A 23,023-nucleotide genomic window follows, 5' to 3' on the forward strand; every position below is an offset into this window, starting at 1 on the left:
GCTGCGTCCTCAGCCCCCTACTGTACTCCCTGTACACACATGACTGTATGGCCAGGTCCAGCTCCAACACCATCATCAAGTTTGCTGACGACACCGTGGTCGTGGGCCTGATCACCGACTGCGATGAGAAGGCCTACCGCGAGGAGGTGGCTGACCTGTCACTCTGGTGCCAGGACAACAGCCTCCACCTGAACGTCAGCAAAACCAAGGAGCTGATTGTGGACTTTAGGCGTGGATCACAATCGAGGACGCACGCGCCGTTGTGGATTAATGGGACTTCTGTCGATAGGGTGAGCAGCTTCAGATATCTGGGAGTCCACATCACAGAGGACTTAACATGGACTGTTCATACAGACACTCTGGTGAGAAAGGCGAGGCAGCGTCTCTACCACCTCAGGCAGCTGAGGAAATTCCGGGTCTCGGTGAGGATCCTCAAGTCCTTCTACTCTGGAGCAGTGGAGAGCATCCTGACAGGCAACATCACTGCCTGGTTTGGGAACTGTACTGCCCAGGACAGGCGGGCCCTGCAGAGGGTGGTGCGTTCAGCTGAACGTACCACTGGAACTACCCTCCCCCCCTTGCAGGAGTTATACACCAGGAGGTGTAGTAGCAGAGCCCGTAGGATCATGAAGGATCCTCATCACCCCAACAACGGACTGTTTCAGCTGCTGCGGTCAGGCAAGCGCCTCCGCAGTCACGCAGCGAGAACAGAGAGACTGAGACGGAGTTTCTTCCCTCAAGCCATCAGAACTGTCAATGCTGACCTCACCAGGGGTCCTAACTGAGCCATGCACTAGGCTCCACTACCTACTGTACTGTATGTAGCATACTGTACCGCATACTGTATCACTGTTCAGGGTTGTTCGTGATGCCGTATTGCTGCGCCGTACTGTTGTATACTGTGCTGTATTATCCCAAACACTACCTCACACTATTCACATTCACATGCCACTTTAATTCACATGCCACTTTTAATGCACATATCTGTATATACATAGCCATATTCCTTCAACCTATTCCATTTTATTTCAATTTATTTTTTATTTTATTTTATTCTATATATTTTTTATCTTATTCTATAAGTATTCCACTTACTGTATTACGTTTTAGGAGTCAGTTAGTCGGTCTATTAGAAAGGAATTTTCTACTTTTTATTTTTGTACTTTTTCCTAGGACTTCTTGTGTGCTATCACCGGGTGCGTTGCATTACATTTCACTGCATATATGTATGGAAGTATGTATATGTATGTGACAAATAAAAATCTTGAATCTTGAGTTTATTTCCCACTTTCATCATCACATCTATGGAATTACTGGACAATCTGGTAAACGGCGCACGAACCCTTGTACACACTGTGCAACAAACTGGATTGAACTTTTTTGCTCATCACATGTGAATTGATTCGCTAACATTAGCCTAAATATTTATAATCAATTACAGGTACTCCTCACTTAACAACCTGCCTGTTTAACGACCGTTCGGATTTACGACCAGCTCTCTGACCAGTCTGTATTGTACGCTGCGTACAACACTGCGGCGTGCGTGTCAGCGTCAAGCATCTCATCGCACATCACCCTTTATATACTATATACACTTTATATACTATATACACTGTAAACATCTCATCACCTTTCTCGGTCTCAGTCTCGTTCCTGCAGTCTGTCAGTATTCACTACACTAGCGTTCGCTTTTGCCACGCCCCCTTACCATGAAATAACACGGATCCTTGCTTATCAACCAATTTGCTTAACGACCTGGTTGTGGGAATGGAACTCGGTCGTTAAGTGAGGAGTTCCTGTATTTATCTATAAAAAAAAATACACAATCGAATGGCGATAGTGGTATCTTTTTTATACTCAAATTCTATTTGAATTTCAGATCTGCCAACCTTGGGAAAATATTTTGAGTACAACAATAGTGTAACAGAAAGTCTCTGTGGCGTTTGAGTTACTTCCAGCTAAATATTTCCATCAGTTATTCACACTGAGCCATCTCGTTACAAGGCTTATTACATTGTATGCGAGCTTCTACAGCTAACTATATAGAGTATACAAAATTAATCTCATTAGGATATGCCCCTTGAAATGCATCTTCTGGTAAAGTTACCAAACATGTTGACCAACTAGAGATGCACCAATTCCAATTTTCTTGGCCGATTCCCAAGTCTGACCTGCAGATTCTGATTTCCCATCTGCTGTACGTCAATGACAAATACATCATATGATCTGATCACACTCACATGATTGGACAGCTGCACATACAGTGAGATTGCTGATTTTGACAGTTTATTATTGTTTATTATTGTTCATTATTCACTATGGAACAATAATAGAACATGAAACGGTCACTGAGTTCCAATAAAGTGTAATATGGGACTGTCACCAAACCTCAGTATGATTCAACCTGTAACTCTCACTGAGTTTTAGTAGGATCCAACATATAACTAACGTGGAAATGTCCAGTTCAAACTTCAAATGAAACTCTTTCACTTAGAGTGCAAATATACATTTATATTATATTTATATGGTACGTTGCAAATAAATTGCAATCAGTACAAAAAAAATAAGGAAATTAAATAAATGGCCGACTCTTCTCACATTCGTTCACTTGAAGTCGTCCTTCCCTCACCGCACTGCATTAAACCTCATGAATCAAATGCAACGACTCGTTTTACTAAGTAACTCGTCAAGAACAGAGTCCCAAAAAGAGTCAAACTTTTCATCACGAGCGGAGCTCCGCTGTGACAGCGGTAGATACGCATTCTGTACAATGTTAGAATATTGTCAGGTGATAAATAATCTATCAAATCTTCTTTGTTTGCATTGAAGTACCTCCAAACAGCTGACATTTTCTTTCTTTTGCTCTCTGTTTTGAGCGTCAACTACGTTACATAAGGTTAGTATCCGGTACTGGAGCATTTTTACAAGTACAGTACATGAGCACAGTATAGGGCATGTACATTTGACCGGCGCAGAATCACATTTATCTGACACTCATCGGCTGGTGAAAACCGACCAATTCCGGTCACCAGGTCACGTTTTATATGTAAACATTACGGTCACATTTTTGTGTTTTATCATAATTCTCCCACTTCCCATTTTACCTCACAAATGCTGCCTTACACCTCGGTGCATAATAAAGTACCGCTTAGTGCGCTGCGTATCAGCGGATGTTGAGTGAGAGGAGAAGGAGGGCTTACAGAACCACAGGTCGTAGCATCTGGTCCAATCCGAGAGATGTAGTTTAAATACCCAATAAATGTAGGGTATTATTTTGTATTGATTGTCGTCATTAAATAACATTTATATATATATATATATATATATATATATATATATATATATATATAAATTGTGTAGTTTTAGCTGGCATTGTGTGCCAACGTATTTTCACTAAGAATTGTGTAGTTGGTACACAAAATGCGTGCAGGCAGGTCTGTAATTTCGTTCCTGCAGCCCTAGTGCTGGTAAGCTATGGAAGCGCCATTTGCGGGCTACATCGGTGAGACCCACTGTGTACCTATGGCGGCTATTCAATGCATAAGTATAAAGCAGCCATACCTTAGTAGAAGGCTCCAGACGGATAGAAGCGCAAAACAATGAAGACCAGTTATTCCACTGTCAGTGCATGACTCCAGTTGCAGTTGTGGCCTCCTGACAAGATATACAATGCAGTTCATGTCAGCAGGTATGAAGTTCATCTGTTATATGTTGAATATAGGATGGAGATAACCGCCAATGTTAATGCAACAGGTTCTGGACAGAAGAGGATAGTGGACCAAGTCAAGTTGAGGTGGAAAAATCCAAAAACAGAAGGCGACCACAGCCAAGCCAAAAACCCAGATGGGTCACAAGCCCTATAAAAGGGGCAAACGCAGAGATGTGGTTATAGACATCACTGGTGGCCAGAATTCCCAATCACTGCACTGGGATACCAAAGCTGGACCCTCAGCTACGAGTACACCACAACCATGTCCAAGGAAGAGGTTCAAGCACGGCAGGTATCCAGATCAGAGGGAATCGGATGCCTATGAAAGTGTGAGACGGAGAGGGCAGAGTTGCAAATGTGTCTCCAAAAGGAACAAATAAAGCTTATGCTGCTTCAGCAAACAGAAGCCAGACCTCAGCTTCTCAAAGCACACTTTGGGAATGCTCTGCCTTTAAATTAAGAGGAGCCTTGAAATGTATTTGTTGTTGTTGCTGTATTAGATTGTTTTTATATTTTGTTTAAACTTAATCGGATTGACCAAAATATAATATAGCATATATATATTTTTAACTTACTTATTTCTGAATTTATGGCTCTAAATGTCTATACTGCTAGTCTTCCTTATTCTGTTCTTTACTTCCAGTAGGTCAAGCTATGTAGGTTTAAAGCACTGATAATCAGGATGTGGTAATCTTGTAAAATCTTAATCTGGATCAGGGTGATCCTATCCTACATTTTTTTTTTTTTTTTTTAAATACTGGGACAACATCTTTCTGGTTTATCTTATCCTTGATCACAAAACATGGGATTTCCAAGTCTGATCTCTGATTGAGATTCAAAGTTTGGAACTTCAACCTCATTACATTTGGACCCAGGGGAAACATAATTTTCAGAGGACAAATACTCTGGCTGCAGCTCTATTTTACAATTGTGTTTTTCGTAATTCGTGACTTAGAATGATTGGAATATTGCAATTTCTGCAGACGTTTTATTGACAGCGTCTCCACGATTCGCTGCCAGTGCCAATTTGCAATGGAACATTGCTTCAAGCAGAATAAAACCAGGGCTGAGGAAAAGTCCCCTGCATCGTTGATGAAATGTCTCTTCCTTTCAGCAGCAGATATACAGTATCAGTAGAAAGTAGTAACTCGAATGTCCGAGAATATTCACTTGAATGTGACAGCCATTTATAAAAACAACACACGTGACACATTTAGAGGTAATAGTTTAATATTTTTCTGCAGCAGTTAAAAATAAATTATTGCCAGGGCAGTCAAAACATGAGAAGACTAAAGGACATAAAGAGATGGGGAGTCTTTGGCAGAAACCATAGTGCAAAGTCTAGTGGCCATCATAAAATTCATATACTATTGGATCAAAATATGGGGCAGATTTCCCAGCTCCATAAATGAAGCGTGTTTCCTCGTGTTTTCGACGAACACGCAGGTTAGACTCAAAAACTGCATTTTTAATTTAGATGGGACAGATTGCTTTCTAATGTCAACACATTCAAATTTAATTCATTTGTTCACATATCGGGCACATACAAATGTCAAACAAAACTAATAGGAACCGAAGAATTGCAACCCTCCCATCGACTGTCGCCAACATGACAGACAGCACAACTGTCCCTTCCGTACTCTGTTTCAGTGCTTCCCGGCATCCCTCATTCTGCAGGCCACCGCCGTGATCAGCGCTGCTCCCTTACCGCTGCCGTCCTCCGACTGGAGGACAGTCACCTCACACTGGGGCGCCAGGTCCTGCACCGTCTCGCGCATGATGGTGGAGAAACTGCGTGGGTGGGGCGAGGATGAAAAAGCAGAGGAGTTGACGATTAGTTAGTTGACGATTGTCATCCAAATATATAGCTAGAATAATAATATAATGTCTACCTTCTTTTATGGAGAAGGTAGAAATTCATTTTTTTGGGAATATTTCTAACATTGACTTAAATTGACCATTCATTTGGATGGAAACATGCGATTGTGAAATCTAACAATTTTGCAAATGACTACGGTCAGGCTACTGTTATCCCTACTCTGGTAGGGAGCATTATTTGAAACCCCAGGGAGTCAAACATAAACCATTCCAGCAGATCTGCTGCACAGCTCCGTTGGAGTGGCTGCAGAAGGATATTCAGGGGCCTGACCTCCTGAGATGAGACGTGAAGAAAGCTCTACTACAACAACCTGAGAGGCTGGGAGATTCTGTCTGCCTTGAAGCATTATAGCACCTAAAGCAGACATTGAAGCATCAAAAGCAATGCACCTTTGCTCTTCCATATCAACATCTAAAAGTTTGTTGCAGCAGCATTGGAAACACCAGGGAGTTCCTTCACTGAACCTAATGAAATATCCCCAGAAATATCACCATCCTTACTTTGGGAAAAAGCTCAGGCAGTATTATTTCATTCTCCACTCACAAGAAAAGAATGGACAAGAATGCAAAATAAACTCAAACAGCGCCTAAAGGAGTTGCACTCCAAACAAGCCCACTCATCCTCTGAGCAAATCCGAAATGAGATCCGAACAATTACATCTCAACTTGATACTATCATCCATCAAAAGACACAATTCCTTATGCAACGAACAAGAGCAAATTATTTTGAATTCAATGACAAATCAGGTAGATTTCTTGCCAATCAATTGAAACGTGATGGAGAAAAATCACTTATTTCAGCCATCAAAGATTCACAGGGTAGAATAACATACAAGACATGCAAGACATCAATAACATATTTAGAGACTTTTATAATAACCTATATCACTCGGATAATGAATCGAATGTATCAAACATTCACTCATTCCTTGATGATATTGGCCTTCCTAAACTTTCGACAGAGCAGGCTACCACCTTATTTCAACCACTTACTCTTGAAGAACTCAGGAAAGCGCTCTTCTCTGCCCAACAATAAATCAGATGGCTACCCAGTGGAATTTTATAAACATTTCTGGCCACTTATCTCCCCATTATTCATCAGAATGGTTACAGAGGTCAAGTCAACCTCCACCATGCCTCCACAGATGAATACTGCTTTCATTTTGGTTTTGCTCAAACCCAATAAGGACCCAACCCTCACCCGCAGTTATAAACCCATAAGCCTTATTAATTGCAAACTCTCAAGATTATAAGCAAAACACTAACCAACAGAATTGAAAAAGTAATTCCATTTATAATTCACCCAGATCAAACAGGCTTTGTCAAAGGCAGACACTCATCCAGCAATATGCGTCGTTTATTCAGTCGGATCAGCATATCTCAAAGGAACTTTAATACTATTATTGCCTCTTTGGATGCCGAAAAAGCATTTGACAGAGTTTATTGGACATATCTCTTTTCAATCCTCAGCAAATTTGGCTTTGGAGAGTCACTCATTCAATGGATCAGAATCCTCTACAACTCTCCATCTACTTCTGTCATCACCAATAGTTACACTTCACAGCGTTTGACTCTACAACGCGGCACAAGACAAGGATGTCCGCTCTCCCCTTTACTATTCGTCATCTTTATTGAACCCCTCGCAGCGGCCATCCGTCAAAACAGTAATATTCTAGGCATACAAACAGGAAACTCTGTTCACAAAATCAGTTTGTATGCAGATGATATCTTGTTACGGAACCCAATATCATCCCTACCAGAGGTGTTCAATCTTATATCTAAATTCCAGTCCACAGCCCAAACCACAGTATTACCACTCAGTGGGGGGACTGCAATGCTGCAACCCAGAAACTTCACTGAAACATCACAACGGGAAATATTAGATACCTTGGTATTGATAACTCTACCAATCTATCAGATTTGTTTACCCTTAACTTCACTCCATTGCTCAAATTCATTGAAGAAGTCCTCATTCGATGGAACCACCTACCAATCTCACTAATTGGTAGGATAGCAGCAGTGAAAATGAATATATTTCCAAAAATAAACAATGTATTTTCAATGAACCCAGTGCAACCAACAGTACATTGGTTTCATACTCTAGACTCAATAGTCAACAAATTTTATTTGAAATACAAGAAACCGAGAATAAAACTAGTAACACTACAGAAAAACAAAGACTGTGGAGGCCTAGCAGCCCCAAACTTTAGATACTACTATCTAGCTAACCATCTTCAATTTATAATTAAATGGTAACAACCAGAGCAACAATTGGCCCATGGATAGTGAGACATTGAACAAACAGAATGTCAGGATTTATCAATATCTGATCTCCCATTCCTTACTGAATAAATAAGGAAACATAATTGCTTTAAAAACCATTCATTGCAACGACTCTGTCAGCCTGGTGGAAATTCCTCAAATTCAACACACTATCTCCAAACAAATTCACGCCAAACTGGTACAAAACTGATTTTCTGGTTAAAAACAGACCAATAATCTTCAGGTCTTGGAAATGACAAGGACTTACTCATCTGGAACACATTTTTGAAAACAATTTGCTTATATCCATCCCAACCTTAACCCAAAGGTATAATATCGCTGGCCACGGCTTCCTTCAATTCCTTCAAATACAGCAGTCTCTAAAAGTTAAAATCAAATTGACGAACAACATCCTACAACCACCTCAAATGATTGAACATCTCACTCATATCGGTAACTTGAAAAATCCCTTTTCCAGAATATACAAACTTTTATTAAAAACAGATGACACCTTATCTCTACCTACAATGAGATGGGAAAGAGCTGTCGATCATCTTTGAATAAATCACTCTTAACCATTTTAACACACTTTCCAGCACACCCGCAACTCCAAAATGCAACTCATCCAATATAAGATCTTGCACAGAGTCCATATCACAGAACATAAAATGTTCAAAATGGGTTTTGTGGCTGAAGACATTGGCTCTCACTGTTCCCTTGATACCAGAGATGACTACTGCCTTTTGGCTCTGCCCACCTATCCTAGCATTCTGGACCAACATCACAAAGAAGCTATCAACCCTTCTGAGTCACAGCATTCCAGTCTCCCCGTCTATATGTTTTCTCTGTGACCTCTCCTCAGTCGACCCACCACTGAAACACCACCAACCCATTTTGATCGCCTTAACAATTGCCAAGAAAACAATATTACTCAATTGGAAAAAGAGAGACAATCTCACCACATCCCAATGGTTGCAATTAGTTACTCTTAATGGAAAAACTATTGGCAATATCCAAAAACAATGTTGATCACTGACATAACTCCATCATTTAATACTCCATACTTTAATACCTAAGTCGGTGCAATGTCGTGGTGATTTGGGGCATGTGGGGGTCCTCCTGGTCTGCCGGGGCTCTGCGGTTGGGTGGACACCCTGGCGGCTCTGTGGACATTTGTGGTGCATGGGCCTGTGTTCTTGGGGGATCCCGGGGCCCCACGGGGAAGTTAGGAAGTCTGGGTGGTTGTGCCCGCTCCTTTACCTGAGTTGAGCTGGCCGGGGGTGGGGGACGTGGGGGACGTTCTCCGGGGAGGTCCTGCAGCTGGCATCCGTGTGTTGGTTCGGGGCATGGTTGTGGGTTCTGGGGCTGGGGTTGGGGGCAGGGGGTGTGGGTCGCTGGTTCGGGTCTCGGCCCTGTGGTCGGCGCGCTGCTGGGGTCGCCCGGCCTGTGGGCGGGGTGGCTGGGCTTGGGTGTCCTTCTGCGTCCCGTGGGGGGGTGGGGTTGGCCCGTCCTGCCCGGGCTGGTAAGGCGTTCCGTCTGGTCCTGTCAACCTGGGTCCTGAACTGGCTGGCTGTGCTAGGCGCGGGGCTCACCATGTGGCCTCCTTCGTGGGGGGCGGTCTCCTGTCGTCACACCAGGCTGCCGGGGGATCTGCCCTTTGGCGCTCTCGGTGCACAGGGCCCTCGTCGCTGGGGGGTCGGGCTGTGGGTGGCGGTGCCGTCTGCCGCCCTCCGTTCTGTAGTCCACATGCTCAGCGGCTGGGGGCTGACCAGCTGCCCGACATAGCGGGCGCATTGGGGCACGGTTGGGTCCGGGGGGAGGGGGTCTGCGTGGTTGCTCCCCGGCCTGCTGCGCCCCTGGATCGATCCGGTCGTGATTTGCCTCTCTCCCAGTGCCAAAACTCATACTCAGCACATACACCACACAATAGACCGAGGGCTTGCGGGATGGGCAGAGTGCAGGCTATGTGGGTGGGGATGCGGCTGGCAGCTGCCATCTTGCCTGTCACGCTCCTGCCCAAGCGTGCTTCTCATCCGGCCCAAAATTGTAATCCCCCTAACATTAGCTTAGAACACATACACTCGCACAGCAATCCTACTCCGAACAACACTCCGTCGGACCAGGGTCTGCAGGGAGGGGTGCGAGTGATTCTGATTCGACTTACTTGAAGGACTCGCACCCCCAACCCCGCAATTTTAACTGCAATTACCAACAGCAGACAGGGCACCCAGACGGAAGTTTGATTTACAATTCAAAGAGAGAGTTTTGGTTTGGTTTAAGATATAAAAGCCTGTCTCTAATGTAAGCCTGCTTCCAATAAATGCCTAGTACCCTCTGCAGTTGAGGTAAATAAAATCTCCGGTCACTATGTGAAGAAATACAGTATATATTTTCTAATTTTCTATATATCAGACAATTAATGACAATGTGTGACACATTGTTTGAGTTTGATTTCACTATTTTGTCTTAAAATGTATCATTGCTTTTCTACCTTGCTGACATTTTTATATTTTTCCACAATAAAATACTGTATTTACAGTTGACACTAGGGTTAGATACTTCAGTAAAATAAGCAATGCAGAACTTCCAATTAAACTGAAATTATATTATCATTAAACTTTTCGCTTCTACAACTGTACTAATCTAGCTGTTGCAGTTGCCTCTGGGGAGCTGTGGTCTCTCCCTCATATGGGGCTTCTTTTAACGATCTAAACTATCTTTGACAGTGTAGCGCTGACAATGTAACACTGTTTGGTAAAACTACATTCTAGGATGAAACTAAAAGGATGGACACCCTGCCTTTAAAAATAACAACACCGGAAATTACTGACCATATTGTCAACACACCAGCAACAGAGTTGATGGTGATTGCACAATCATGTTCAACCCCTCAGGGTGAAGCAGACAATCAAGAGGCCTTCAGCTAAATTCAATCACTTCTAACAAACAGATTGAGGATGCAGTGCGCAACCCACCTAGACGCTGGTATTGGAAAATCTCAGACTGAATAGAAGAAAATTTCTCGCAGTAAACTCAAAGTCGATACATTTTTACCACAAGACAGTAGCTAAATTGTATTCTTGATTGATCGGTCTCTCTTTAATGTTTAAGCATACTATTTCCTTCCTTTCCTCCTTCCTTCTATTTACTATGTCAAATAAGTGTTCAGTATTTGCGCAAACCATATGTGGCAGGGGGGCGTTGGCTCTAGGTGGAGAGCCAGGTGTGGCTCGTTCGAGGAGCAAACGCATCTAAAAGAGGTGAGCATAATTAACAGAGATTATTTAAAGCCTCTCTTGCAGTGAAGCTGGATCCGACAACACACTCCCCAGAGCCCGGAGGTGTTTGTTGAACAATTTATGTTAAATAAAGAGACCTCTGGGGGGAACTTGCACATTTGATTTTGTTCCTTACATCCCAAACCAAAGAGGTGGCAAGAGAATATACCAGTACATTCAGTGATATATCATATTATGCAAACACTACACTGGCAGGCGTATCCTATAATGCATTGCGGGGGCAAGACAATGCGTGACAATGTCGTATGTCGGAAAGACATTGTTCCCATACTTAAGCGCGTTGGAAGATAGTACTCACACATAGTATGTAGCACGTAATATGCCACTGCCGATGCAGGGCAAGACTCCACCATGCTTTGTAAATTGTTTGAAAAAGATGACGCAAATACCCATGTATGCTTCCTGATTGGATCTTTTCAGTCACAACGTGTCCTTCCCTGATTTGTCCCACCCCTATCACGTGACCCAGGCTACATCAAAACACAGAGTACCGAGCCCAAAGTGAAGGATCTTTTCTTCTACCAAACACACAGTATGCCACAATGCTTGGGAGCAACTGACTGCACACACATTTAAGTAAAACAACCCCTAGCTAAATCCACAGACTAAATCAACAGTAAGGAAAAACATTCTTTGAATGTACAAGCGTGTGACTACAAGTACTGTTTTATGTACGTTGTTGTGAAATGACTGGGTACTGTAGTGTGCATGAGCCATGCATATTTGCCAACTCAAAATTGAGTGCTGATCTAAAAATTGGGACAATTCCTTCCTACCCTAAAGAATTGGTGGAGGGGGAAGATGCTTTTGCAAAAGTTAGTTCTACATGTATGAGGAACAGTCTAAGGCCCGATTGACTTTTTTCGTGTGATGTGTCCTTACTGTGGGTGAAGTTTGTACAAGGTGCCGTCCACTCCCACAGTGATCCGCAGTTGCTCCAGCCGGCGGTTCCGGCGCACCTTGTCCACCACAGCGGCAAGGCCGGCGCCGCAGAGCTGTGCCGCACGGCGGGCCACCACACTGCACACCTCCTTCACCAGGATGCTGTCGTCACACGTGGAGCTGGTCAGGCCCAGGTGCTGCAGGATGGAGCGCACCTGCCGCAGGGCCAGGCGGTCGCTGCTCCACACAGAAAAGCAAAGGAGGACGACAGAAAGGACGATTAGGATGCTTTCGCATTATTGATTATGCTTTGTTTTGTTTGTTGTGGGGTTTTCATTGTAAGGCTAGTCTACTGACGATGCCCACAGTCCCAAACTAGAATATGAATTGAATTTAAGGACCGCTAAGGACATATCTGTTCACGAGGGTGAGAGACTTCAGTAGAGAGAACGATTAGTGCTTGAAGAAAAACAACAGGATTGGAAATAAGTTGTGAAGGGAGCTCTGAAAAACAGGATCTTGATCTAATTTTAGAAGGTATTTTTCAGTACTCCCCTGCAAAAGAGGCTGATTTGACAGATATTCCACAGGGGTGTACCTGACACAGAACTTTGTCAGTCGAATCCGATTCAGCTGTTCACTGTGAATATTTGACTATTCAGCAAGGGGGGGCAAAGCAGAAAGGGGCACTAGCAATTGCCTGTGCCTTGGTTGGGTACCGACCGTTATTTTCTATTTATTTAGGCTAAAAAACTGGCTTCTAACTTGCAATTCGATTAAGATATTTGTCTAAGAAGCATTTTCGCTATTATCAGAAGAGACATCTCGTCTCTCCAGCTCGATTGGCAGAATGGAGATATATGCGGGGGGGTGGGGCCGGCTGCCTGCCTGGCTCTAACACGCACGAAGAGACACTGCTCTGAGTGAGTGACAATGGCATGGTGAGCACAGATTGCGCACCAATCGCCCCCTCTCCATGCGTAATGCACAGAAAATAAAGAAGTGTAAATTCTGCTCTCAATTTGTTTTAGTTTATCTTGAAAATAAAAATAAAGAACCGATAAGAGTACCGTTAAAGTACCAGATCGATAAGCAGTATTGATAAGAGTAGTAGTACCTCTAAAATCGTAAAGATACCCATCCCTACTCGTGCCCCATTCCTCTGTGCCCCGTCTCCACACTGTTATTAGCTGTTTTATTTGGAGGAACGGAGCACAGCGATCGGGGAGCATGGAGAGCCGAGTTTGTGTCCATGTTCGAACGATTCACACATAAATTTATATTTAGGTTTCCCCTTATTTATAATTCCTATTTGAAATGTGATCCCTGTGCATTTTTGTAAGCTCCAATCTTTTTTATGTTTTTTTTATTATGACTGGAAAAAAAGAAACAACAAAAAACAAAAAAAAACACTGCCCAACTTGAAGAACCTCATTGGACTGGAGGGTTTCAGACTGATGATAAGACTTTTAGGGGCCATAGGGGAAGAAATGTTTGTAAAAAAATCAGTCTTGCACTATTTGTAGATACAATTTGATTATTTAATTTTGTTTTTGTATGTACAAATACAGCAAAAGGCTGAATAAACAAGATTTTGATTACATGGTGTGGCACATAGGACCTTCATGCCAGAACGGAGGTTTAGCTGCAACATTGGTGGCTGACGTCAGTGCCCATAACACGACCTTGAGGAAAGTGCTTAGAAGAACTTCGGATCTCAGAGAACGTGACTTGATGAGTGAATTGTGACGTTTTCATGAACTGCCCCTCGGGACAGTGTAAAGCACCCACCTCTCGATCTGCGACAGGAACTTGGTTTCAAAGATGCCCCTGGTCTTGAGCCGCTCAGACAGCTTGCCTCTGAACAGCAGACCCTTGGCAGTGAACTCCAGCAGGACATTCCTCACCACCTCGCCCAGGTACATGCCACTGATCATCTTCTCATATCTGAGGAGCACAGAAAGAACACACACACACGCACACACACACACACACACACACACACACACACACACACACACACACACACACACACACACACACACACACACACACACACACACACACACACACACACACACACACACACACACACACACACACACACACACACACACAGAGAGAGAGAGAAACCCGCATTGTCGCGCATTTCTAAAATCGCCACAAGCTGACAAAATAAGTTGAAAAAACCTTTCTAGAAGGAAAATTAGATATTTCGAGATTCGTGTTCCTTTGTGGATTTTTTTTTCTCTCAACGTATTTTCAAAACCGATGCTTCCACATTTATTACATTTTTATATCCTAACTTAGAATATCTGTCCCTAGTCCATACCTCTGTTTGCCTGGGTTGTAGGAGTTGTCGTCTACGATGCGGTCAAACTCTGTGCACAAGTCGTCCAGCTCACCATTGTCGCCAAACGCGCCCCACTCCATGTTGATACACATGCGGCCTTCATCGCCCTCCACAAGCTCCACGTTTTCCATTTCCTCCATGTAGCAGGCATTTGTCCCTGTACCTTAAATGGCATGATAAGCAAAATTCAAAGGAAAAGGTCACTGCAAAGCACATGTAACGGTAGATTAGAAAGTTGATTCTCAGGGTGATTGGCCAATCCTCCACATTACAGGGATTCTTCGGACTAATTTGACCTTCTCTGAACTTTTAAATGCACATGTCCAACTGTTCAATGTTTCAGTACTTTTCGCACAACTTGCTGTTCTCTAACAACAAGCTGAACAGCAAAATTCACAAAAGGTGTTTGATCCATGAATCGACCAATACATTTCCTGGTTGCATTAGAATTGGTATTTAAACAGTCCTCTTCATCATGCTGTTCACATTTTGACATCATGAGACCAAGACGACACCAAACAATTGATCAACAGTACCTCGCCATTGCAAGGCTTCAAACAGGATGTTCTCAGAGGGAAGTGGCCACTGAGCTTAGAGTGTCACAGAGTGTCATCAGCAGGTTGCAACAGAGATACAGAGAGACTGGAAGAGTCACAGAAAGGCATAGAAGTGGACGTCCTTTGGCCACATCCCACACTGATGACCGCTTCATTGTGAACAGTGCCCTGCGGAACCGGATGATGAATGCCACTCAACTCCAGGCACATTTGAGGGAGGTGAGAGGCAACCAAGTGTCACGTCAGACCATTCAAAACCGTTGACATCAACGTGGTCTGCGTGCTAGACGACCTGCAAGGGAACCTGACCACACCACCAGGCACAGGCATCATCGTCTTGCATGGGCCAGGGAGCATTTACACTGGACGAGGGACCAGTGGCCTCAGTGCTGTTCTCTGATGAAAGTCGATTCACGTTGAGCAGAAAAGATGGCCGCCAACGATGTTGGAGACGTCAAGGAGAGCGCTATGCATCAGCCACTGTTGTCACCAGACGAGCCTTTGGTGGTGGTGTTACAGTGTGGGCAGATGTGTCTAGTCAATACAGAACTGCCCTACACTTTGTGAATGGTACAGTGACAAGCCCATACTACCTGAATAACATCATTAACCCACTCATTGTGCCCCTGCATGAACAACACAGACCTCATTTCATATTCATGGACGACAATGCTCCACCTCATGGAGGTGGCATCATTAGGGAACGGCTGCTGGAGACTGGGGCACCTCAAATGGAGTGGCCTGCACTTTCTCCAGACCTGAATCCAATAGAAAACCTATGGGATTGAGGGACTGAGTCGCCATGTAGAGGCTCGTAACTCTGTACCCCAGAACCTCAATGACCTGAGGGCCGCCCTTCAAGAAGAGTGGGGGGCCATGCCTCAGCAGACAATAATTCGACTTGTAAACAGCATGAGACGTCATTGTCAAGCTGTAATTGATGCTCAAGGCCACATGAAAATTTATTGAGACATTGACATTTTTTGTTGTGGTAAACCCACCACTGTTGTTGGCTTTTGTTTCAATAAATTGTTTGAGATGAGGAAATCACCATTGCCTGCTTCTACTTAAATGCCCTACTTTCATGATATAATATCACTGTAGCGTGAACTTTTTACATTTTCAATAATTTTCATCCGAAAGCCAAATATCCCTAACTTTTTGTGAGTAGTGTATATGCAGTGAAATGTCATAAACAGTATGAACAGTATTTCTCTCTCTCTATCTGTTCGCTGGTGGAGGACGACTTGTGCTTCCAGTCTGTTTTTAACGTGTAGGGCTCTTTTATTGAACAAAGTGTTGTTTTTCAATGTCTGCAACTGTGAACTGGAGAAAATGTTGAAATAAAGATGTTTTAAAAATCTCTCTCTCTCTCTCTCTCATATACATTGTTCATGAATTCAAATTTTCATTTGACTTGAACGTGAGTGTTGGTTGAATGAATGATTAAGTTTGTTATCTAATATAGCTGTGTGTGTGTGTGTGTGTGTGTGTGTGTGTGTGTGTGTGCTATTGATAGCCTAGTAACATCTTAATTAGTATGAAGTAGACTAATTAAAAATGTTTTAATTTCGTTCAGAAAATGCAATGAAAGGTGCCAGGCTGCCAAGGCAACAGGGCTGTGCAAAAACCTGGTGGGGCACTTCTCCCACAGCTCCAAGAGGAAGACAGCAATGACTGAGGCACAGAGGGAGCTTAATTTTACTGAGCATGACCTAACTGGGTGCCCAACAAGATGGGGATACAAAGTAATGATGATTGCAAGAGTGCTGGAACAGACAAGGCCATATCCTAGGTATTGTGAGGCGATAATAATAACACACACATATACATACAGGTACTGTACTCCTCACTTAATGACCGAGTTCTGTTCCTACAAACAGGTCGTTAAGCAGGTTGGTCGATAAGCGAGGACCCATGTTATTTCATAGTGGGGGGTGTGGCAATTATGAACGCTAGTGTAGTAATCACCGACAGACTGCGAGAACGAGACAGACTGAGAACGGTGATGCGATGTATACAGTGTATATTTTATATATAGTATATATAGTGTATAAAGGGTGATGCCCGATGAGATTCTTGACGCCGCGCACGCTGCGGTGTTGTACGCAGCGTACAATACAGACTGGTTGGAGAGCTGGTCGTATGTCCGAACAGTCGTTCAACAAGTAGGTTGCTAGCTGAAGAGTACCTGGACACAAGCACACACGCACGCACGCGTTTTGCTGCGGTGGGTCACACACACACACACACACACACACACACACACACACACACACACACACACACACACACACACACACACACACACACACACACACACACACACACACACACACACACACACACACACACACAGAGAGAGAGAGAGAGAGAAACCGGCATTGTCGCGCATTTCTAATATATATAAAATAAAAATAAAATAAATATATTTCTAATATATATATACACACACACACACACACACACACACACACACACACACACACACACACACACACACACACACACACACACACACACACACACACACATATATATACATACATACATACATATATATACATACATACAAATATGTCTGAGTGCCACATTGCACATCAGGAATTGCACTTTCTTTCTTTTTTTTTTGTGTGCCTTGAATGAACGCCATCTCCCGCGGCAACGGTTCTGCACGTACAGAACGTGTTAACCCTGGTTGCCCTGGCAACTCACCTACAATGAGGCCCACCTCACACAGCGGGTCCTCGTAGCCACAGGTCATCATGGTTCCAACTGTGTCGTTCACGACTGCGACAACGTCCAAGTCGAATTCCTGGTTGCGGGGAGACAACAGAGGTGTCAACGGAGCCAGGTCAGTATCTTAATTTGAAATAATCAAAAATCAACGATGAAAATCAGATTCTTCACTTTAAGAAAAAAAAAAAATGGAGGAACTAATGCAAAGAAAAATCCTCATTAAAGGTAGTCGGTTTGTGACAGGTCGCCATACTGCGTTTCGGTGTGGAATGTGGTGTGATGTGTGTGTGTGTGTGTGTGTGTGTGTGTGGGGGGGTAGCTGACCTCTCTGCGGTGGATGGCATCTTTAAGCAGTGTGACAACATCCTCTCCCTCACAGCCGGTGGCCTTGAAACCCTTGGTCCATTTCAGCAGGGTGCCCTACAGTTGCAAGTGTGTGACAGGAAAGTGACAGCATGAATGTGTTAGTGCCGTATCTGGCTAGACCTGACGACTTGCACTCAGGGCTCAGCCTGGATGTGGCGGTTGACAATTGATGACAAATGACCGCTTCCGTGACGCTGATGTTACGGTAGGGTTGGAGCTCATCTAAATTGGCCCGATTGCATCCGTTTGGTTCACCGACTTCAAAGAAGTGAGCTGTGCTTATTTTTCAAGTACATTTAAGGAAATATTGTTATATCAAAGATATACCTGATCCAGCTTGCTTTGATGACAGGGGAAGGAGAAGGTGAAGCCCAGAGGAAGAGACGCTCCTTTCATGCCCATGTATTCCAGGAAGTCAGCAATGCAGTGCACGATATGGTCAAAGAGCTTTTAGGTAAACAGTCACACAGAGCCACACATTAGATGGGAAGTGCACAGACTATCTACAATATTTACCTTCCATGTGTAAACAAACTAACAAGAAGAAGTCCATAAAAGCGGAACTGAAGTAACACCTAGAGTGTCCCGGACATTGATTGGAGCGGAGATTGCGGGTGGTGCACCCGTCTTCCTCTTGCTCTGCATTTTTCCGCATCTCGACCTTCTTATTGGGTGCTCGGGCCCGGAAGCACCCAAGGGATCGGTGCCTATTATCCCAAAGCAGTAGGGGGCCCCAGAGAGTTGCCAGGGGGGCCTTAACGAAATGATACTTTGAAAGAAAATACCTGTTTTATTATTGTAGATAAAAGACAGGAGGGTAAAAGTCTGTTTCATACAGTATGTATCAGGGCCCTGAAATATCTTACTGGACACAGGGGGGCTGGCAACAAAACGGTCGAGACCGACTGAACTAGGGGGTGCTCTTTTAAAATAGGCAAAAAAGACACAATGGGTAAAGCCCTAAGTGATGGTAGAAAATGTTGGTGTTTATTTTCCCCCAATTTGGGTCCACCTTTAAGAGCCATTGGACACCTCTAAGATGGGGGGAAAGCCGACAGAAGGAGGAGACTGTACATTTTGGTTTTCGCAAAAATATAAAAAATAATCAAACATCAAACTTGCACCATACCTCCTCCCCGGTGCCTTGCATGACTTCCTGGGGGATTGTGTAGATCTTATTGTGCATCTCCACGCTGCGCCTCTTGCCGCTTCGCACACGTACTAGCAGCACGCGGAAGTTGGTGCCACCGAGGTCGAGGGCCAAAAAGTCACCATGCTCTAATAAGAGCCAAGAATTATAAACATGTCCCCTCACAATTCTGAAAAAGAGGCAACAGCCCCAATGCAAACAGATCATAGCGCTAAATAGGACTGTGATTACCGCAGTTATGTGACATCACCACAGTATTGAGCTCATTACCATCATCACAGCATATTATATATATACAGTATATATATATATATATATATATCTATATATATATATATATATATATAAATACAGTGGGGCAAAAAAGTATTTAGTCAGCCACCAATTGTGCAAGTTTTCCCACTTAAAAAGATGAGAAAGGCCTGTAATTTTCATCATAGGTTCACTTCGACTATGAGAGACAGAATGGGGGAAAATAATCCAGGAAATCACATTGTAGGATTTTTTATGAATTAATTGCTAAATTCCTCGGTAAAATAAGTATTTGGTCACCTACAAACAAGCAAGATTTCTGGCTTTCACAGACCTGTAACTTTTTCTTTAAGAGGCTCCTCTGTCCTCCACTCGTTTCCTGTATTAATGGCACCTGTTTGAACTCGTTATCAGTATATCCATACAAAATGTGCTACTACCGCATCACTACAACTTCAAGGTCACCCAGAAAGCCTCGTTATACCATACGCCGATGCAATCCGGGTAACCTCAGGTCCCTGCAGCAAACACCTTCTGCAAAGACCTCCTTCTCTGTTGGCTTGTGGAATTGTCGATCTGCAGTTAACAAGGCAGACTTCATTTCTGGTCATGCCAACCACCTCTCCTTGGAGCTCCTTGCTCTCACTGAGACATGGATTAAACTGGAAGATAGCGCAACCCCGGCTGCACTCTCCACTAACTACACATTCTGGGTGGTGGGACTGGCCTGCTAATTTCCAACACATGGAAATTTAATCCACTGCTGCCTTTAAACAACTTTGCCTCCTTTGAATATCACGCCGTCTTGGTGACTGCTCCGGTGAAAGCCTATGTGGTCGTCATCTACCGTCCACCAGGACAACTAGGTGACTTCCTACATGAGCTTGACACCCTGCTGTCATCAATTCCTGAGCATGAGTGTCCCATGCTCGTCCTCTGAGACATGAACATCCACTTGGACAGTGCGAGCTCGGCTGACTTCCTGTCTTTGGTTCGCTCGTTCGACCTAAGACAGGTCCCGACTCCACCGACTCACAAGGCTGGCAAAGAGCTTGATCTCATTCTTGCTCGGAGCTGTACCACGGACAACCGATGGGTCACTCCTCTTCATCTCTCTGACCACTTCTTCATCCACTTCAATGTCCAGCTACCAAAACAACCCCCCACCTCCCCACCCATGGTTACTATCCGCAGCAATCTCCGCAACTTGTCTCCCACCCACTCTCCTGTGTGCTCTCCTCCCCTTATCCACCCCACGGCACTTTCTCCTCTCTGCAGGTTAATGATGCCACTGACTCCCTCTGCTCCACCTTGAGCTCATGTCTGGATAGCCTGTGTCCACTATCCACCAGACCTGCTCGTTCAACCCAGTCGCACCCTTGGCTGACTGACACCCTCCGGACAACGCGCACTGACCTCAGAGCAGCCGAGAGGAAATGGCACAAATCCAAAACAATTGAGGATCTTGCAAGCTACCAGACACTGCTGTCCTCCTTCTCTTCCAGCATCACTGCTGCCAAGAAGGCCTTCTTCAACGATAGAATCAACGGTGCCACAGACACACGTAAGTTATTCGCCACCTTCAAGTCTCTGCTTTACCCTCCACCACCTCCCCCAGCTACTAACCTCACTGCTGACTGCCTTGCCTCCTTTTTTACTAACAAAGTGGCAGCCATCAGCAGCCAATTCACTAAACAACTTACTCACAACCTGTCTTCTCCAGTCCTAGGCTCATCGTTCCCTGGTTTCACCCCCCTCGCTGAAAGTGAGGTATCTAAACTACTAACATGTAGCCGTCCTACTACCTGTCCGCTAGATCCGATCCCATCTAACCTCCTTCAAGCCATATCACCGACTATCACCCCGGCAATCACACATGTGATTAATTCTTCCCTAACTTCCGGCACCTTCCCTTCCGCTTTCAAAGCGGCTCGGGTCGCACCACTGCTCAAAAAACCCTCACTCGATCCCAATCAAGTAGAAAACTATCGGCCGGTCTCTCTCCTCCCATTCCTTTCCAAAACCTTAGAGAGGGCGGTCTCTAGACAGGTTACCGAGTACCTGTCAAGAAACAACCTTCTTGATACACTTCAATCTGGCTTCAAAAGTGGTCACTCCACCGAAACAGCCCTGTTGTCTGTGACAGAGGCCTTAAAAACTGCTAGAGCTGCTGCCAAATCCTCGGTTCTCATTCTGCTCGACTTATCAGCTGCTTTTGACACTGTCAATCATTGCATACTCCTGTCCATACTCTCAAGTATGGGCATAACGGGCAGTGCACTTTCCTGGTTCGAATCTTACCTTACTGGGCGCTCGTTCAGTGTGACATGGCGAGGCCAGCTGTCTGTGCCTCACAACCTCACCACAGGGGTGCCCCAAGGCTCGGTGCTAGGACCCCTCCTCTTTGCCATATACACCACCTCACTGGGCCCGATCATCCGCTCACATGGCTTTTCATATCACTGCTATGCGGATGATACTCAACTCCATCTGTCCTTCCCGCCCGACGACCCTACTGTCTCGACGCGGATCTCGGATTGTCTCGCTGACATATCCACATGGATGAAGGACTATCATCTTCAACTAAATCTGGAAAAAACGGAACTGCTGGTCTTCCCGGCCAAACAAGGTATTTATCACAACATTGATATTAAAATCGACTCTCTATCTCTTGTTCCTACCAAGGCTGCAAGGAATCTTGGTGTCATTATTGATGACCAACTGACATTCTCGGACCGTGTTGCCGCCGTCTCCCGGTCCTGCCGCTTCGCACTACTCAACATCCGAAAAGTCAGGCCGTACCTGACCCAATATGCCACTCAACTGCTGGTACAAACCTTGGTGATGTCTCGTCTCGACTACTGCAACGCCCTCTTAACAGGCTTGCCGGCCTGTGCGGTGAAGCCACTACAGATGATACAGAATGCGGCGGCGCGACTGGTGTTCAACCAGCCAAAGAGGGCACATGTCACTCCTCTGCTCATCGAGCTCCACTGGTTACCTGTAGCCGCCCGCATCAAGTTCAAGTCTCTTATGCTGGCCTACAGAGTGATTGCTGGGAATGCTCCTGCCTACATAAATGCTCTTGTAAGAGCACATGTTGCCCCCCGGATGCTGCGCTCGTCAAATGAGCGTCGCCTGGCTCTGCCGGCCATACAGCCACGGCAATCCAGGCTATTCTCATTTGTAGTTCTATGTTGGTGGAACAAGCTGCCAAAAATGACCAGAGCGGGGACCTCCCTCTCTGTCTTTAAGAAGCACCTGAAGACCCAGCTCTTCAGTGAGTACCTCCTGTCCTAACCTACAATTACTTAGCACCACCTTGCAGTATTTATTGTTACACGAATGTTGTTGTTACACTTATCTCTGTCGCAATGTAGTTGAATGTTATTCTCCCTTGTAAGTCGCTTTGGATAAAAGCGTCTGCTAAATGACTAAATGTAAATGTAAATGTAAAAAGACACCTTTCCACAACCTCAAACAGTCACACTCCAAACTCCACTATGGCCAAGACCAAAGAGCTGTCAAAGGACACCAGAAACAAAATTGTAGACCTGTACCAGGCTGTTGTGAAGA

General features: G+C 44.5%; 1 protein-coding gene across 1 annotated transcript in view; it reads right to left on the reverse strand.

The window, feature by feature from the left end:
- Nucleotides 1-4,921: 4,921 nt before the first annotated feature.
- Nucleotides 4,922-23,023, reverse strand: part of hk2 (hexokinase 2) — a 75,501-nt gene continuing 57,399 nt past the window's right edge. The window contains exons 11-18 of the mRNA XM_080003566.1: nucleotides 19,175-19,323; nucleotides 18,373-18,492; nucleotides 18,004-18,099; nucleotides 17,656-17,755; nucleotides 14,363-14,546; nucleotides 13,822-13,977; nucleotides 12,031-12,267; nucleotides 4,922-5,500 (exon numbers count right to left, since the gene is read on the reverse strand). Coding sequence (XP_079859692.1) covers nucleotides 5,356-5,500; nucleotides 12,031-12,267; nucleotides 13,822-13,977; nucleotides 14,363-14,546; nucleotides 17,656-17,755; nucleotides 18,004-18,099; nucleotides 18,373-18,492; nucleotides 19,175-19,323 — 1,187 coding nt within the window. The 3' untranslated portion in view covers nucleotides 4,922-5,355. The remainder of the gene's footprint in view (nucleotides 5,501-12,030; nucleotides 12,268-13,821; nucleotides 13,978-14,362; nucleotides 14,547-17,655; nucleotides 17,756-18,003; nucleotides 18,100-18,372; nucleotides 18,493-19,174; nucleotides 19,324-23,023) is intronic.

Source organism: Zeus faber, assembly GCF_960531495.2.
Source record: "Zeus faber genome assembly, chromosome: 7".
NCBI classification, from domain to species: domain Eukaryota; kingdom Metazoa; phylum Chordata; class Actinopteri; order Zeiformes; family Zeidae; genus Zeus; species Zeus faber.